Source organism: Galleria mellonella, unplaced genomic scaffold (genome assembly GCF_026898425.1).
Source record: "Galleria mellonella isolate WM207_F2 unplaced genomic scaffold, CSIRO_AGI_GalMel_v1 utg32, whole genome shotgun sequence".
Taxonomy (NCBI): Eukaryota; Metazoa; Arthropoda; class Insecta; order Lepidoptera; family Pyralidae; genus Galleria; species Galleria mellonella.
Window position 1 is genome coordinate 509,902 of NW_026442075.1, and position 19,466 is coordinate 529,367.

Consider the following 19,466-nt stretch of genomic DNA (forward strand, 5'->3'; position numbering starts at 1 on the left):
CCATGTCCCTGAGAGAGAGAGTGTCCCGCGTCGCCTATAGACATGAGCAGTACCATGGACATAACAGAGTGTACTGTTTCACCCATGATACCCCCCATGCATTGCCATTCCTGAGGACTCAGGTGTTATTCCTCTATACCCTGTAAATTCACGCTATATCCCACCATTCAAACCGAAACACAGCCATGCAAACAACTGCTTCACGGTAGAAACACAAATGGGACAGAGTTACCCAAGCAATCGACTTTTGTACAAAGTCTCCCTCTGGTAGATTCAACCGGATTACCCAACCATAATGTTTAAATGGGTGAAAATGGAATGGTAACCCCGCCTACGCTATCAGTTCAAGTATACACTGGTGAGGCATCAGTGAGGGATGATAATTGAGAATGGGGGGAGAAGTAACAAGTAATGGGGACGTTAATCATCCATACCTGTCAGGTCGACCTTTACGCGGTTCCCCCTGGAAATCATCGTGATGATTCTGACTTCATCGTCATCTATCATGCTTCACTGCTGCCCCACCAGTGTATACCGTTAGCGCAGGCGGATTTACCATTTAGCCCATCGTGATGAATATACCTGGAAATCAGCACAATGGTTTCCTAGGGGGACCGCGTGGAGGTCGACCTGACATAGTGAGCAATACTACGTCTATTCTTAAAATAGACTTCAATGAATCATGCAACTAGTAGTAAGTAATTTATTATAAAGTATTCCTCTAACAATTACTGTGAAATTTTATAAAAATCGATCAGACTGTATTTACTGAAACATACATACATACATATGGAACCAAACATGCAATGAAACCAAATATTTATGTGTTTGTTTTGTATCTTCACTCGAATGGAGATAGCCAACATTGACATAACCGAGATACGTCTGACCTATAATATAATCGTGCTGTGATAAATATCCTATTGTTTCTTTAAATTATTTGATAGTGGATATTGTAGCATTATCTAAATATACTCGAAAGGTCATTATCATATGTAATTACATAACTATAGTCTGCTTGCTATAGCACGGTGCGTTTGACAGTTGAATTTTTGACAGTCATTACTGTAAAAGAGCTGTTGTGAGTAAGATTTCCGGATCTAATTTATTTATCATTAGCTTTTACTCACAACTTCATCCGTGTAGCTAAACGCTGACGGCCCACCTGATGGAAAGAGGTAACCGTCGCCTATAGACATGAGCAGTACCATGGACATAACAGAGTATACTGTTTCGCCCATGGTGGTATACCCCCCATGCGTTGCCATTCCTGAGGACTCAGGTGTTATTCCTCTGTACCCAGTAAATTCACGCCCCACCCTTCAAACCGAAACACAGCCATGCAAACACAACTGCTCCACGGTTGAAACACGAATGGGACAGAGGTACTCAAGCAATCGACTTATGTACAAAGTCTCCCTCTGGTAAAATAGTATAAAAGTTCATAATCGATAGTTCTGTTAAGTTAGTATTATTCTTTACGGTTTTAGTAATCTGTCATTCGCACTTTACTACAATGTACAGAGTATAAATTACCCGTACACTTGTATATTTAATCTATCACTTATGTATGTATCTACATTAGTTATTTTATAATTTTGCTTATTTTATTTTAAATTACTTAAGTGCTATGGCGGAGAACTACGCAGCTGTGCTCTATGGTCCTCGTGATCTCAGAGTGGTAAGTTGTATTTTATTTTTAACTAGCTTTTGTCTGCGACTTCATTTGCATGCATAAGTTTTGAAAATGGTGTATCAAAATAACACATACACGATATTTTTGCCATGTGGTCCCACCATAGAATAGGCCACCCCTTCCTTTCCTGTTAGTGTCGTAAGTGGCGACTAAGGAAACGTAATACTCGAGGAATGGACAGTAGCGTCCTTCTTAAAACATCACTAAAACTTAACTGCGGTTGCCAATCTGCTTGCTAAGCGTGGCCACTACTGGCAAACCCCTAAATGAAAGGGCCTATGTTCAGCAGTGGACAAGTTAAAGGCTGATGCTCGTATGATAATACACGATATTTTAATTTTAAACTTCAGGAACACATTTCTTTTTTTTTTCTTGGATCTCAAATTCTTGGATCACTTAATTCGCCTATCTATCCATCAAGATCTACTTACACTCACACTTGTCCTATAATTTATAATAATTCTCGCTCTGTTTCATTCAGGTAAAATGGCCGATGCCGGAAATAAACGATACGGGTAAGTGGCAAGAAAATATTTATTTTCGAGGTTTTCCCAAGAGCATGGGGTTCTTTAAATGGGGGGTAAAGAGGTTTCTTCAGGGTCGGCAACGCGCACGTAATACCTCTGGTATTGCAGGTGTTCATAGGCTACGGTAAACTTACCATCAGGTGGGCCGTATTCTTGTTTGTCACCTCAAACAAGCATACGGCCGTATATGTAAATACAGTTAATTTTAATGAGAAGGGATACAAAAGACGGTCTTATTGCTAAGAAATCTCATCCACACAACTTTTGAGTAAAGAACATTAAGAGAAGAAAATAATAATACCTAAAAAGTATTTTTACATGTATTTTTTAAGCAATTTAAAAAAAGAATAATTAATTTCTCAATTTGTTGAAATTTTTTTATACAAATCGAAATACCAAACAAGCAGACGGCCAACCTGATAGAAATGGGGGGACAGAGATTGTTAGTAATGGAACTAAAGGCCCCATAGCTAACAGTATATACCTTACCAGGTCGACCTCCACGCAATTCCCCCTGGAAGCCATGCTTTCATCCTCACCTATCATCCCTCACAGTCCCTTTTCCCCTAGAAAATGTATATTACACGATATCGTTGCCAAATCACGCTTTAATCCTCAGAAATAGCAACGAATGAGGAACACCATGGGCGCCACAGTACTCTCCATATATAAAGCCGACTGTTACCATTTTCCATATATATATATATATATATAATGTAAATTTATTTAGAGGTCCTGGTGGAGATAGACTCCGTAGGAATCTGTGGGTCAGATGTCAAGTTTTACACCGACGGGAAGTGCGGGCTGGAGGTGATAGACAAGCCCATCGTCATGGGACACGAGGGTGCCGGCGTTGTGATCAAGGTGAGATAAAGTCAAGTTTCCAAAGTCAAGTTTTTTATAGATCTCTAGATTACTAATTCTTCTCATTACTTACAATCCCCCCCCCCCCCCACATTCACTAATGGTATACAATATCGGTAAAAGACGAAATGTTGAGATTTGGTGTTCCCCCTGTAAGCCATGATATTTTTCAGGGACAACACGGAGGTCCACTTCTTTTGACACTAGATGGCGTTGTGTAGTAAGTGAAGTAGTATTTATTTATTTTATTTATAATTGTCCAGGTGGGTGCTAAAGTGGACAAGTTAAAAGTGGGTGACCGCGTGGCCATCGAGCCCACGCAGCCTTGTCGCTCGTGTGAGGCGTGCAAGCTAGGGAAATACAACGTTTGTCCACTGCCCCGGTACTGCTGCACCACCACCACCCACGGGAATCTCTGCCGCTACTACAAACACGAAGCCGACTTCGTTCACAAGTAAGAAAAGAAACAAAGACTTTATTCATAGAATTATGCGACTCACACAGTAGCATAAATAAAATTAAAAAAAAAAACTAAAATTTTTAATTATACTGTTTTACAGTATAATTAAAAAGAAAACAAACAAAAAAAAAACCAATAAATGCAAGTGTGTACTCGTATGCGTGTGTGTGTCACAGTATTCTGTGAAATAGGTCTGCGCTCAGCAAATTGCTACAACGCTGTTTTTCAGCACAAACCACGGCGTAAAAAAATTAATGCTCACGATTGTATCCCCTAATAGAATTGTAAAGCAATTCATAGACTCTAACCATTGCATTGTGGTGAACGTAACACACGACATACCTATCCACAATTTACTGAGCATATTTGAATCTAACGTGGTAGGGATCAAATTCGAATTCAGGGGGGAAAGGGATTGTTAGCAATGGAGTTTGACAGCCCCATTGTTAGCAATATGCCCTATCAGGTCGTCCTCCACGTGGTTCCCCCTGGAAACCATCGTGAACAATTCTTATTGAATTCGTCACGATGTGCTAACTGACCTGGTTCATCCTCACCTATCATCCTTCACTGGTGCCCCGCCAGTGTATACCGATAGCGCGGGTGGGGCTACCATTCCATTATCATCCATTAAAAAAAATTCGAATTTAAATAATTTCAAAATAGTTTATTCAAATAGACTTATTTAAAAGTGCTTTTGAATCGTCATTTTTTATGAATGCAGCGAATTCGAAACGACAGTCACTTTTTTAAATATCTATTAACATTATATATATTTATTTAGATGTAGTATGTTTAAAAAAAAAAATAAAGACCCATGCATGATCAATTAACACTACGCACATTTGTCATTCAAGTAATCATTTAGTGTGTAATAGGTTTTGTTCAATAAATAGATAAAATAGATAAGATAAAGATATATTTATTTAACAAAGTATGTTTGTATAAGCACAGAATTTACCATTGCTCCCTACACTAGGCTGAGGCTGTCCTGTAGGAGACAGATATCGTGTTATCATATACATGCATATAGATATTAAACATAGGCTTTTTAGCAGTACTGACAGTTGTGTAACTAATTTGTATAATGCAATTATTTCATTTAGATCTCGCCACCAATACACATGTATGAATAAGTAAATGTTCTTAATAACAGTCTTAAACTTAATAAAAGGCAGATTCAGAATATTCTTTGGTATCTTATCGTTATATTTAATGTCTAATCCCATAAAAGACCTATGAACTTTATCTAAACGATGTTTTTCACTGTCGAGCTTATCTCTGTTATAGAGTGTAGAAGACGCTATAACTTATGTTTTAAGAAATAAGACAAAAAAATATGTAGCGACACAACTTCGAATTCCCAGATCTTAGATAAAAAAAAATAAATTCTTAAAAAAGTGTTTGAAGAATTTGAAATATATTTTTATTGTTTGGGCAGGATACCAGACAACTTGACGATGGAAGAAGGGGCGGCCGTGCAACCTTTAGCAATAGCCATCCACGCCTGCAACAGGGCTGGCATCGCACTAGGATCCGAGGTGGTCATACTGGGCGCGGGACCCATTGGACTGCTCTGCGCCTTAACTGCTAAAGCCATGGGGGCTACTAAAATCCTAATAACAGGCAAGTCTCAATAATCTTGGTGCTCTTCTGTTTGATGTCAGAAGAGTGAAATTTAAAATACCTACGACTCAGAATTAGGGAATAGATCTAATGACTAAATACAGAATGACGATACCCAAACACAGTTTGAGCAATGCATCAAAAGACAATTGTCATAATGCTCCCACATAGAATGAACTACCCCTTCTTTTTCCGTGGGTTTCTAAGGAAACTTAATGGTCGAGAAATGGGCAGCAGCAATCCCACTTAAAACATCAACAAACCCTTACTATAAGGGTGAGGCCGCGACCCGCACGTTGAAAGATACTGATCTGTAATGAAGGCGACCAAGAATCTATTTGTACCTTAGTAGATGGTAACAGATTTCTCCATTTCAGATGTGGTACAGTCCCGATTAGACACAGCCAAAGGCATGGGCGTTGACCATGTACTACTCACCGACACGAAATGGTCAGATAAGGAGACAGTAGATAAGATCGTCGCCATACTTGGCGGTAGGCCCAACATCACTATTGACGCCTGCGCGTACCCCAGCGCGCAGAGAGCGGCGTTACTAGTAAGTACGGTGGCCGACATAATTTTTTTGTAATTGTTTTTTATGCAACTTAAAAGTTGTAGGCGTCGTCTATAGACATGAGCAGTACCATGTATTAAAGAGAAATAAAGAAAATTAGCAAAGAATAATATATTTTATGTTACAATCAACAACCATATATAAACATCTAGTTACCATAGCGACCTAAACACAGATATATAATTACACTGATTTAAGATCACTAGACGTGCCACATACTGGAAGTGCTTCCATAACATTCCCTCTCCTTTTTCAAGCCAAACTCATTATATAACTTTATTAGCCTAGGCTTGTAAACAGGCTTCGTAAGAATATCGGCAAGCTGTTCTTCAGTTGGTACTTCTTCAATAGTAAATTCTCTTTCACATACACAGTGTCTTACATAGAAGTGTATCAGCTTTATGTGTTTTGCTTTATGGTATAGTTTATGGATTATGTACTTATTTGACTGTAGACTCAATGCGTAGAGTAGGCATATTAAGATTAATTTTTAATTTTAAATACCCATTTGCATTGTAATCCTTTTCTGTTCTTTAGCAAATCTGTCATTTTTAATGTCTCATTCTCATATGATGAATTTATTTCTTTATTCATTGCCTCAATCCACTTATCCTTTTCAGGACTGTTTAAGACTTTTTGGTATAAAGATGACTCAGAAACAGATATAGCCTCATTAATAACTTCCTCAAAATTGAATCTCTCAGGGAGTTTAATTCGGTTACGATCACGAAGTTGTCGCCCCATCGTTGCCTCTATTTCATTTTCATCCCTTTCATTATCTTCTTTAAACGATTTAATATTTTCATCCCTACCATTTGTCTCTATAGGTGAATTTAAATGAGTTCCACAATTTGCACAAGGTATTGGTAGTACATATGTTTTATTTCCTACTGGCTCTACATTAGGTTTTTCTGGAGGTTTGTCAATCTTGCGTTTTTCTAGTAAAGATTTCTCATCAAATACACGTGATCTCATCAATTTCAGATTTTTCACATCGTAAACGCGATATCCTTCATCTCCATCATACCCAATAAGTATTCCTTTCTCGGCTTTACTCTCTAACTTTCTCAATCTTTTCTGTTTTGGGATATGTACATAGCAATTGCATCCTATAATTCTGAGATGATTTATTTTTGGCTTTTTATTATACCATAGCTCATGCGGTGACTTTCCATCTACTGGAGTTGGCCCCGTTCTATTGAGTATATAGACTGCAGCTTTAGATATTTCAGCCCATAAACCTTTTGGTATCTCATTATGAGCATGCATAAGTGCTCTTGACATCTCCACAATTGTACGATTCTCTCTTTCAGCAGAACCATTTTGTTCAGGAGTATATGGCATTGTCAACATTTGCTTTATTCCAAATTCTTTCAAAGTATTACGTACCTGTTCGTTATCAAATTCTCCTCCATTATCGCTCAACAACCCTTGAATGACGTGTCCAGAAGTATTAACTTCAGCTAGAAATTCCTTTAAGCGAGCGTGTACCTCTGACTTGTGTCTCAAAAAGTAGATCCAAAGATATTTCGAGATCTTTAAACAGAACATAATATTTAAATTTTGAAATTGAATAAGAAAATGGTCCACATACGTCTGTGATAATTAGCTCTCCAGGTTTGGTAGCTTTAGGTCTTTCTCCGAACTTCTTTCTGTGGCTCTTGCCGAAGAAACAGCCTTCACAAATGTCAGCAGAACTGGAATCTAGCCTTATTCCAAGCTCTTTTTGTATTAATTTAGCTACATGACGACAATTTTGGTGCCCTAAGCGTTCATGATACAGCTGAAGATTCTGTAGCGTCGATAACTGGTTTGCTTCATTTTTAGGCATTAATAGTTTTACATTTAATTTATATAAACTACCATGCTCCTCACGATTTCCAACTAAAATCACTTTACCATTATTCTTCATACAACATGATCGAGCAGTTGATTGAAAAAGACTATTTTTAAGCACATCTTGCGCAGCTAGTACAGAGAACAAGTTTCGTTGTATACTTGGTACATACCATACATTAGTCAATGTTATCAACTGTTTTTGTCCATTTATATCAGCTTCAAGTTGGATAGAACCTTTGCCAATGGCTTCAATTCCGTCCCCGTTAGCAGTCGTAATTGTATGAGGATCATGAAAGTACTTGAAAGACTGAAATACATCTCTCCTATTAGTTACGTGACTTGTCGCGCCGTTATCTACGTACCATGATTCTTTATGAAGATTTTTATCATTGCAAGCTAGAGCTAGACCTGTCGACATTACTGCATTCGTAGATTGCTTTTGAGGTTTTGGAGGTCTACCATCCGCAATCCACTTTTTACATGACCTGACTTTGTGAAACCCTTCTCCACAATAGTTGCATTTGAACTTTTTCTTCTTACTTTGCTTCTCATTACGTTTCTCACCTCGTACCATAAGAAGTTCATTGCTACTTTCACCTTCATCTATATTTTTCTTTAAAGACCTTTCATATGCGCACAGCTGAGTAGTCAAGTTCTCTATCGTATGATCATTCACTGACATCAAGGCCCAACTAGATTTAAAATTGAAGTACTCCTCAGGAAGTGAATCCATAATTTTACATATCAACAACATCTCTGGTAGTTCGGTTTTACCTTGTTTCATTAAGATCAGATTTACTTCATGCCATAAATTCTTTGCTGTAGTCAAGTGTGTCCCCATATCGTGAGTAGGATCAAGCTTGTATCCAAAGAATTGCATGCAGACATCATAAAAGCGATCTTGCGATACTCTTTCATAAAGCCGGTTCAGTTCATCCCAAGCTTCTTTAGCTGTAGTAAAACGCATAACTTTGGCGAGCATTTTCTCTGTCATATTGGTGGTGAGTAGTAAAAATGCAGTGCTATTGATTCGCTCATAAGCATCGTACTCTGCATTATAAGTCGATATAGCTCCCGGTGTAGCAGTGGTACTTGGATGTGTTGGCTTTGTGAGTGTCCCTTGAACCGCTTCCAAGGCTCCGGCGTGTGTTCTCAACAGCATCAACACTTGAAATTTCCAAGTGGTCCAGTTAGTTCCGTCGAACGGTCGAATGTCGAGTTTTACATTTGTAGACATGTTTACACTCTCTCCGAACCTTTGTTCTTTACAAACTATCTATTTACCGAGGTCGCGAACGCTCTGCTACCATATTAAAGAAAAATAAAGAGAATTAGCAAAGAATAATATATTTTATGTTACAATCAACAACCATATATAAACATCTAGTTACCATAGCGACCTAAACACAGATATATAATTACACTGATTTAAGATCACTAGACGTGCCACATACTGGAAGTGCTTCCATAACACCATGGACATAACAGAGTATACTGTTTCGCCCATAATACCCCCCATGCGTTGCCATTCCTGAGGACTCAGATGTTATTCCTCTGTACCCTGTAAATTCACGCCATATCCCACCCTTCAAACCGAAACACAGCTAAGCAAACACAACTGCTTCACGGTAGAAACACGAATGAGACAGAGGTACCCAAGCAATCGACTAATGTACAAAGTCTCCCTCTGGTAAATATCATAGACATACTATAGATATAGATAAAGTACAATTTGTAAAGCTTTATCAATCTGCAGGTGACTAGAACGTGCGGCGTTGTGGTCGTGGTGGGTATCGGCGGTAAAACGGTGGAGCTGCCACTCTCGGACGCCATGTTACGCGAAGTGGACATCAGGGGCTCCTACAGGATATGTAACACGTTTGTATTCAAAAACAATATCCAGGATAGCTTTTCAATGAAATCGTTGTATTTTAATGCAGCGAAACATTACATCATATTAAAACCTAAAATAATTCTATTCAGGATTTAACACATTTATTTAGTTTTTTTACAATACAATGTCAGTAAGTATGCCATTACAAGCAAGCAAGTCACAATAAAAAATAATGTTTGCATCCTGCAGCTATCCAGCAGCACTTTTTATGTGCATTTTGTGTTTATTTTATGATTATAATTAATAAGTTACATCATGTAATGTAAGTTTTTATATTGATACTTGTATCTCTAATTTAAATGTTTGAACGAGTGTATATTACTCGCCAAACGATTTATGGCTGATTGTAAACTCTAGGCTTACGTACACTGGAATTTATTATATTTGTAATCGCTTATGATAAATAAAGAACTTTTGAAAACAAACAATAAACATCAGACATCTCAATTTGTATGCCATTACAAGCAGGCAAGTCACAATAAAAAATAATGTTTGCATCCTGCAGCTATCCAGCAGCGCTGGCAGCGGTCTCCAGCGGGAGCATCAACCTGAAGCCGTTCATCACTCATCACTTCCCTCTCTCCAAAACCAAGGAGGCCGTTGAACTCGCCCAGTCTGGAGCTGCAATGAAGATTATAATACACCCAAAGAATTAAATTATTTAATCTCGTTATATTGTGTTTATTTATAACATTATTATGTTATTTATAACATTTTATCACAAACATTTACCAGAGATTCTTGAGTGGCAACTCCGTACGGGCAAACGCAGTGTAGGTCGCTCTCTAACTAAGTGAAGTGACGACCGCAAATGCATTGCAGGAAGTGGATGAAGGTGGCTAAGAACCGTTCCTTATGGCAGTCTATGGAAGAAGCCTATGTTCATCAGCGTGCAGATAATAGGTGAGGTGTTGATGATGATAATTTACCAGAGAAAGAATTTAATCAAAGATCAGGAATATTTCTGTGCATGGGTACATCATTTTTGTCCCGTCAAGCAAATTCTGCTTTAGTTAAAACATTAACCCCTCTTTGCACACTGGTAGAAATTTCCATCATAACATTGAATGCTCAAAAATTATATAAAAGAACAATTTCACTTTAAGTTGATCGTGTCTGGATACCTTTTTAATGTCCATTGCAAAAAAAAAAATGCTGTTAAATTTATTTTTTTAACTATTTTTCTTTTAATTTTGAACATGAATTATATCACCTTGATTAATTTCACCAATAAAAAAAATCATGCAAAGAAGGGTTAAACATGGCAGTGAAATTACAGAGCGTGTAAGCATAACATCTTACCCCTTATGGAAGGCAAAACATGGGCAGTATCATGGGTATTGCTTTAGAAAAACAATGACACCACGTACGTCTTGGTTTACCAAAATACACGATTGGGGGGAAAGGAATTGTTAGTAATGGAGACTGAGAATCCCATTGCTAGCAATATACCCAACCAGGTCGACCTCCTCGCGGTTCTCCCTGGAAATTATCATGGTTAATTCCTGATGAATTTATCATGATGGGCTAACTGGCCTGTTTTCATTCTCATCTATCACCCTTCACTGGTGCTCCGTCAGCGTATTCCGTTAGCGCAGGCGGGGTTACCATACCATTTTCACCTATAAAAAAAAAAGTTTACACGATTTATTTTGTAATCAAACAGAGAAGTGTCCAAAAATATATGCTATATATCAAATGAAATATAAAAAACAATACAATATTATAAAAAATCCGATGGACTAGTTGCCATGGTGTATTTTCTCTGGTGCTGTTCATGTCTATAGGCGACGGTTACAATTTCAGTGGGAGAGCCATCTTGCCATACTTCCTATATTTTTCGATTTCCACCTCAAATGACCCGTAATAAAAGATTAAATTAACAGTAGACAAAAAATACAAACTAGTCTCTCGTATGGGCATAGGCTAAGGGCTCTAATTTTCTTTCTACTCACTATATTTTACTAAATATTATTTAAAACCGATCGTAAAAAAGGAAGCTATCGATTATCAGAGACCCTAGTTATGTTGGTACTCTGTGTTCAAAAGTTATCATAGGTCAGGTACCTATTGTTTGTTATTTCATAACATATATGATAAACAGCGATTTACTTCTTATCAAATAACCCATAAATTATTATGTAACCGATAAGCCACGCGATGAACGCTTTCAATGTAAGCTTACTGTTTATTAAAGCTTTGTAAGTAAGTGCGATAACATTGAATTAAAAACAAGAAGTTTGTTTATTAGAAAATAAAAATAATAATGGACAAGAACTACGCTGCTCTACTATCTGGACCCAGACAGCTGAAAATCGTAAGTTTAAATTAAATTCTTCATTTCACACAATATCGTGAGTTTAAGACAAATAATGACGTAATCCTTGAGTTTAATTTCAATTCTTTATTTTACAAAAAAAACATAAGTCAAGATAAATAACGACATGATTTCTGTAGACTATGTTTGTTGGCAATCTAACTATAAAAAAAAAAAAACAAATTGTATTCATATAAATCTGCTATAGACTTTTATGATACATTATTTTAAAATTATTATAATTACTATCTCAAGAATAAAATGTCTGCATAGAAAATATTGATTAAATTAACACAAAATTAATACAAAATTCAAATTTATAAATTATTGTCATTTAATGAGTAATTTATTTTATAATATATATATATATATATATATATATATATATATATATATATATATATATATATATATATATATATATATATATATATATATATATATATATATATATATATATATATATAAAATATTAAACATCTGGAACTTAGTTATAAAAACGTATACCAACCATCTTCCCCGTGAAAGATCTGTGTTCAATATCAGCTCGCAAAATCGCTCTGGTGATGAGATTAGATGGAACCTTAACATTGAATAGCGTCTACTCCACGAAATACAGCACTGTATATAACTTAAAAAACTTCATAATCATTGTGTGCCACATACAATAAAATTATAAGTTTTTTTATACGAGCGGCAAAGACATGTAGACAGACATAGAATGGCCATAGAATGCATTGATCCTCACATGTATTCAGTTGCTATCTTTTACGTTGCCATTTCTGAAGACATGTAATTTTGAAAAATACAAGGTCTAAAAGAAGAGCAATTGTTTTTTTTGTGCAAAATAATTTTAATAAATTTAAACATTGACGCCTGAAGTCTTACAAGATACTTGCCGGATATCGCCATCTCAATCTAATTATAGCCGTGTTACTCTATCACAGGTAGAATGGCCTATCCCGAACATCAGCAGTAACGGTAAGTACTACTTTAAAAATACTGATGTATACCTATCACTGGTCAAATCTTGGAGCCTAAACATTATCACATAATATAACAAACTCTTTATTGCACATAAAACTGGTATATATAGAATACAGATGTGCATTCCAAAAGGCGGCCTTATCGCTAAAAACAATATCTTACTGACAACTTGCATGTAATCACATAACGCCTATAAATGTAAGAACAGTAAGATCTAATCTACCAGTGTATTGTATTAAAATGTTTAGCTGCATCTTATGTTGGTAATCCTATAAATAAATAAATAAATAAATAATGTGTTTAAAGAAGAAAAAAAGTAGGATTCTTTTTAGAAAGTCTTTTTTTCTTAGACAGCAATATAGTAATCACAAAATGCACTGTGATGTCCTTCATGCGTTACTATTCCTAAAAACTAAAACGTTATACTTCTGAACCCTGAAATTTTAGTGCCATATCCTACCCTTCACACCAAACCACAGTCATGCAAGCACAACTGCTTTATAGCAAAAACAGGAGTGGGACAAAGATACACAAGGTAAAGACTTTTGAACAATTTCCCTCTGGTATTGTTTTTTTTTTTCTAATTAACTGAATTGCAACTATATCAGACCTAATACATACAATGCGGGAGAAAAGGATTGTTAGCAATGGAGTTTGACAGCCCCATTGCTAGCAATATACCTTATTAGGTCGACCTCCACGTGGTTCCCCCTGGAAACCATCGTGAACAATTCTTGTTGAATTCGTCACGATGGGCTAACTGACCTGCTTCATCCTCACCTATCATCCTTCACTGGTGCCCCGCCGGTGTATACCGATAACGCTGGTGGGGTTACCATTCCATTTACATCCACCAAAAAAAAATAAATACAAACCACTAATTAAAACCATGTTATTAATATTTAATAGAGGTCCTGATAAAAATGGACAGCGTCGGTATTTGCGGTTCTGATGTGAAGAAGTACAGCACGTACAAGAACGGCGTCATTGCAGTGAAAAAGCCCATGATCATGGGACACGAAGGTGCTGGCGTGGTGGTCAAGGTAACACTACTAGTACATTTTTTTATCGATGATATTGGAATGATAACGTACGTACGTACGTATATACGTTGGCGAAATAAGGAATCAACCAATTAAGAATAATAGGTGAGTGTAGGGGAAAGGTATTGTTAGTAATGGGGTCCCATTGCCTCATTGCTAGCAATACACCCTATCAGATCGACCTTTTTTTTTATACAACTTAGAATGGCAAATAAGCTGACGGCCCACCTGATTGAAAGTGGTAACCGTCGCCTATAGACATGAGCAGTACCATGGACATAGCAGAGTATACTGTTTCGCGCATGATACCCCCCCATGCGTTGCCATTCCTGAGGACTCAGGTGTTATTCCTCTGTACCCAGTAAATTCACGCCATATCCCACCCTTCAAACCGAAACACAGCCATGCAAACGCAACTGCTTCACGGTTGAAACACGAATGGGACAGAGGTACCCAAGCAATCAACTTTTATACAAAGTCTCCCTCTGGTACTTGATATATTCATATAATATTATACTTGACTCAAAATTATCATTTATACAACACTATGATTATTTAGTTGCAAAAGCAAATAGAACTCTAGGGTTTATCTTTAGAACAACTAGACCTTTTAAAAACTCGCATGCTATCTTGTCACTCTATACATCACTAGTTAGAAGTTCACTTGAGTACTGTTCTGTTATTTGGTCTCCTTTTTATCAGAACCACATTGACAGAATAGAAGCAATTCAAAAACGCTTTGTTAGATTTTTGAGCACTAAGTATGGTCTGAGAAGGAAACTTCATTCGTATGAATTAAGACTTAATCATTTTAACATTAATTCTCTTATAAATAGAAGATCTATGTCTGATTTCATTACTCTTTATAAAATAATAAATTATAAATGGGACAGTAGCACATTGTTGAGCCTTGTTTCATTTCGTACAGGTAATAAAAGAATACAAAAATTATTTTATATACCGATTTGTAATAATAATGTATCGTATCACAATCCAATTATCCGCATGTGCAGAAAATATAACAATGTATGCAAGGACCTTGATAACTTCCAACAATCCTTGCAATGTTACATTAAGGCTGCCAATTTGTTACTTTAAATTTATAGCCGTCATTCTTTTAATGTATATAATATCGAATGTTATGCAGAGCAGTTATTGGAGTGCAAATTTAATGCCGTTTCATGTAATATTTATTTTATAAATGTATTAATTTGTAATCTGTTGCCTTGCTATAAATAAATAAATAAATAAATAATGTAAACATGTAATTTGATTAATATAAACATACGCGTATAATAAATACATACATACATAAATACATAAAATATTACTGTATAAAACATCTTACTGTAATAGAAGAGCAAGTTCGTTGTTAAATCTGCCAAATTTATGGATATTGACCTAACAAGTTATATTGTTAATCTCATTGTTAACAACTTCCTTCCTACTGTAAGATATGACAGTGTTTTAAGAAACGCCACTAATGGCGCGCGCGTCGCTACGCCAACTCCGGTCTCGGACTCGAAGCCGCCGCATAAGTGACGGCAATATGACAGTATTTTTTTCTTTTAATAGATGATAATGGAATGGTAACCCCACCCGCGCTATCGATATACACCGGCGGGGCACCAGTGAAAGATGATAGGTGAAGATGAAGCCCATCGTGACGAATTCAACAAGAATTGTTCACGATGGTTTTCAGGGGAAACCACGTGGAGGTCGACCTAATTAGGCATATTGCTAGCAATGGGGCTGTCGAACTTCATTACTAACAATCCCTTTCCCCCCATATGACAGTATTTGACAACCAGACTCAAGAGAATTTTTAAATATTTTGTTAACTAGGGACAAATTACCTCAGATGTTTATTCTTAATCTGACGGCCAACCAATTGAAAAATTTTTAATTACACAGGTGGGCGCCGAAGTTCGAAATGTAAAGGTAGGCGACCGTGTAGCCATCGAGCCGACGCAGCCGTGCCGTTCGTGTGAGTACTGCAAGACGGGCAAGTACAACATGTGTGTGGATGGAAGATACTGCAGCTCCAGCGGCAACGATGGCAACCTTTGTACCTACTACAAGCACGTCGCAGACTTCGTGCATAAGTTAGTCAATAAGCATTAGCCAAATATGCAAAAATGTGACCACAAAATCTTAGCAAGCACTTGGTTTTAAAATTAAAAAAGCTTGTCTTTTAGAAGTAATGGTACATCAAGAGCCAATCCAACCTTTTATTACAAAAACTCAGAAAACGATCACCAGAGAGTTTTTTTTTATACCACCAAGGTAGCAAATAAGCATATGGCCTACCTGATGTTAGACAGTTACCGTAGTCATTCTATAACCTAAGTGTTCATGGGAGGAAACATCTCTGAAACCGCGCTATAAGAGGAGGGGGGAAGAGATTGTTAGTAATGGAGACTAAGGACCCAATTGTTAGCAATATACCCAACCAGGTCGACCTCCACGTGGTCTCCCCTGGAAACCGTCGTCCTGAATTGTATGTGTATTGATCACGATGTGCTAACCGTTTATCTACGTTTTCATTCGCATCTTTCATCTCTCACTTGTACCCTGCCAGTATATATCGTTAGCATGATCGAAATTTACCATTTCATTGTCATTCATTAAAAAAAAAACCGCGCTGTAAGCGACCATTTAGGCCATATACCATTTAGAAGTAAACTCCTGTTCGAGCATGCCGCGCAAGCAAACAAAGCTTTGGGCGTCTCATTATTTTGCCTTGACTTACAGATACAGCTCGTCTGAAATTTCCATTACACATAATTCTGACTAATAAGACATAATCATTTCATTTTTATTCATGTTCTTAATTTGATCTGGTTTCACCAGGATTCCTGACAACCTGACATTAGAAGAAGGAGCGGCCGTCCAACCCCTGGCCGTCGCCATACACGCCTGCAACAGAGCTGGTGTTAAACTCGGGTCAGAGGTTGTTATTCTCGGCGCTGGGCCCATCGGAGTGCTTTGCGCTATGACCGCAAGAGCCATGGGAGCTACTAAGATACTCATCACAGGTGTTTAAATTTAAAAAAAAATATCATTTAAGATATCTATAAAAATGTACTCCAAGACGAAATTAGCACAGGGATAATATTGAAGTAAGTGTCATTGATTGCAAAAGAAACATCAAAATCAGTTCATAGAAAATGTGTATCTAAAATTTTTGTTTAACTGTGTCGAATATATAATCTAGTAATGTAAACTAGATTATATATTCGACACAGTTTATGCAGAAAGTATGCAAGCAGGTTATATCTGAATTTGGTAGGGTTATAGGCTCGTATAACATTTTCCGTACACTAGCCTGCTATGAATTGAGAAAGATAGCAACTGATGGTGTATCTTTCGTCCTCTTTCTATTAATTATATTTGCATAAGGAGAAAAGAGGCAACCATATGATTTACAGTTTTTATTTTATCATTCCCTATATGTAATTTCTTATTCTTAGTTCTAAATACAGTAAGAAATAAAAAAAAAGAATATACTAAGATGCAAATACCATCACATTGCATTCTTTTTTATGATTCTATGATTTATTGACTTGTTAAATTGTTTTATTATATTTACCAGATATAATACAAGCACGTCTGGATGTTGCAAAGGAAATGGGCGTTGACTTTACGTTATTAGTGGACGAACGCTGGTCGGACGAGGAAACGGTGGACAGGATCGTGCGACTGCTAGGATGCCGGCCCACTATCACCATTGACGCATGCGCCTTCCCCAGCCCGCAGAGAGTCGCTCTTCTGGTACCTTTATAATATAGACCTCAAAAATTTTTTTGAGAAGGAATATAAGGCTATAAGGAGAAAGAGAACTGCATCATTGCTACACAGGGTTAGGACAAGTACCAACAGCATTCTAAAAGTAATAGGCGAGAAATATAACTCGTCTATAATTGGGCATTTCATTCAGATGCTGATCTTGTCAGCTGGCTCACATCTGAGTGAACTGCTTTAATTAATTTGCTTTTCTTTTTTACTAACATAGTTTGTAAGAAAACTGTTACTAACAAAATGGACCAAATTGTAGTCTGAGTAATAAAGTATATTATATTATGTTATAAATCGCAACTCGCAGCTTCGGTCTCATGATTTGAGTATCGATTATAATTGAATATCCAATATTTTCCATGGACAATAGTATATCTGAAAAAGTCAGATTTTTTCACGAAATACATGTGTCAAAGAGTTATCTCCCGACGATTGAATCCAACAGGATTCGAAACCTTATGTGTCTGACATAAGGTACCTGATAACATAGATTCCTTCAGTGATGAAGGAATGTGGAGTATTTGGAATTTTTAATAAATTTTTCATGGATCCCAAAATCAAAGTTGACACATGTTCCTAAGTGAATGTAATTCTCCAGGTCACGCGTACGTGTGGTGTGGTGCTCATAGTGGGCATCAGTAGTGAGTCACTCACACAGCTGCCCCTCTCTGACGCCATGTTGCGAGAGGTCGACATTAGAGGCTCTCATAGAATTGCCAATACGTAAGTACATAATGTAAAGATGTACAGTGACTAATTGAAGACAAGTTCGCTTTTAGTCGACAACCCAGTCAAATATGTCACTGGTGGTGGAAAACATGTACTCAACTTTTTTTTAACGGATGATAATGGAATGATAACTGCTATCGGTATACGTCGGCGGGGCACCAGTGAGTGATGATAAATGAGGATGAAACAGATCAGTTAGCTCACCGCGACGAATCTAACAATAAATCAATCACGATGGTTTCCAGGGAGAACCACGAGGAGTTCGACCTGGCAGGATATATTGCTAGCAAAGAGGCTACTAATCCTCATTACTAACAATCCCTTCTCCCACCAACCAGACTATCTATCCGTACTTGGCAAGAACTTGTCCGTCATGTTCTCTCTCTCTCCTTCTCTCTCTCTTTCTCTCTCTCTCTCTCTCTCTCTCTCTCTCTCTCTCTCTCTTTCCCCTTCTCTCTCTCTCTCTCATGAGACAATAATTACCCTATGATAATTATCAATATTAATTTGTGTCATGGTAAATTACCGGGTAATTTACAAGGTGTCATTTTTACAGGTACCCTGCAGCCCTGGCGGCAGTATCAAGTGGCATCATTAATCTGAAACCCCTCATCACGCATCACTTCCCACTGAGACAAGCTCAAGCAGCTTTAGAACAAGCCAAGGCCGGTGAAGGCATGAAGATTATTATACGCGTACAAGATTAAATGCAATAAACGTATATTAATAATAATGTAAAATTCATTCATCCGTAGTTAGGTACCTAATAATAGATATTCTGTCATTATCATCCTATCAGCCCTTAACTGTTCATTGCTATACATAGCTCTTCCTCATAAGGAACGGGCCCTAACTATCTGCATCCACTACCTTCTTGCCTACATTTGAGGTTGTCACTCCATCTAGATCAGGGGTATCCGACTTGACAGACTCAAGATCTACTGTTTACTGACGAAACCCTGTGTGATCTGCTAATTACATACTTCTTGAAATTTCAAATGAAACGTATATGTAGTACACAATTATGTAGTGTTGCAATATTTTTTATTTTATTAAGAGGGAAAACGTAAAACTGTAAATAAATATTTATATTAGTGTATTACATCTGAGCA

General features: G+C 37.0%; 2 protein-coding genes across 2 annotated transcripts; both read left to right on the forward strand.

Moving 5' to 3' along the window:
• The first annotated feature begins 1,036 nt into the window (after positions 1–1,036).
• On the forward strand, positions 1,037–10,167 carry LOC128200958 (sorbitol dehydrogenase-like). Its single transcript, XM_052896271.1, has 9 exons — positions 1,037–1,081; positions 1,627–1,681; positions 2,178–2,211; positions 2,954–3,087; positions 3,351–3,541; positions 4,989–5,173; positions 5,551–5,729; positions 9,343–9,464; positions 9,986–10,167. Exons 2-9 carry the CDS (start codon positions 1,631–1,633, stop codon positions 10,134–10,136), a joined length of 1,047 nt encoding a protein of 348 aa, XP_052752231.1. The 5' UTR covers positions 1,037–1,081; positions 1,627–1,630; the 3' UTR covers positions 10,137–10,167.
• Positions 10,168–11,613: 1,446 nt separating this feature from the next.
• LOC113510677 (sorbitol dehydrogenase-like) lies at positions 11,614–19,087 on the forward strand. Its single transcript, XM_026894175.3, has 8 exons — positions 11,614–11,797; positions 12,745–12,778; positions 13,694–13,827; positions 15,742–15,932; positions 16,681–16,865; positions 17,423–17,601; positions 18,224–18,348; positions 18,911–19,087. The coding sequence occupies exons 1-8, from the start codon at positions 11,747–11,749 to the stop codon at positions 19,059–19,061; spliced, it is 1,050 nt and encodes a 349-aa protein (XP_026749976.1). The 5' UTR covers positions 11,614–11,746; the 3' UTR covers positions 19,062–19,087.
• Positions 19,088–19,466: the final 379 nt, after the last annotated feature.

Bases quoted from the DNA above. Each gene is read 5' to 3' on its own strand.
- LOC128200958 (XM_052896271.1), top strand. From the start codon at position 1,631: ATGGCGGAGAACTACGCAGCTGTGCTCTATGGTCCTCGTGATCTCAGA. The intron at 3,088-3,350 runs GTGAGATAAAGT...ATAATTGTCCAG, and splicing joins GTGCCGGCGTTGTGATCAAG to GTGGGTGCTAAAGTGGACAA. The intron at 5,174-5,550 runs GCAAGTCTCAAT...TCTCCATTTCAG, and splicing joins TACTAAAATCCTAATAACAG to ATGTGGTACAGTCCCGATTA.
- LOC113510677 (XM_026894175.3), top strand. From the start codon at position 11,747: ATGGACAAGAACTACGCTGCTCTACTATCTGGACCCAGACAGCTGAAA. The intron at 11,798-12,744 runs GTAAGTTTAAAT...ACTCTATCACAG, and splicing joins GACCCAGACAGCTGAAAATC to GTAGAATGGCCTATCCCGAA. The intron at 16,866-17,422 runs GTGTTTAAATTT...TATATTTACCAG, and splicing joins TACTAAGATACTCATCACAG to ATATAATACAAGCACGTCTG.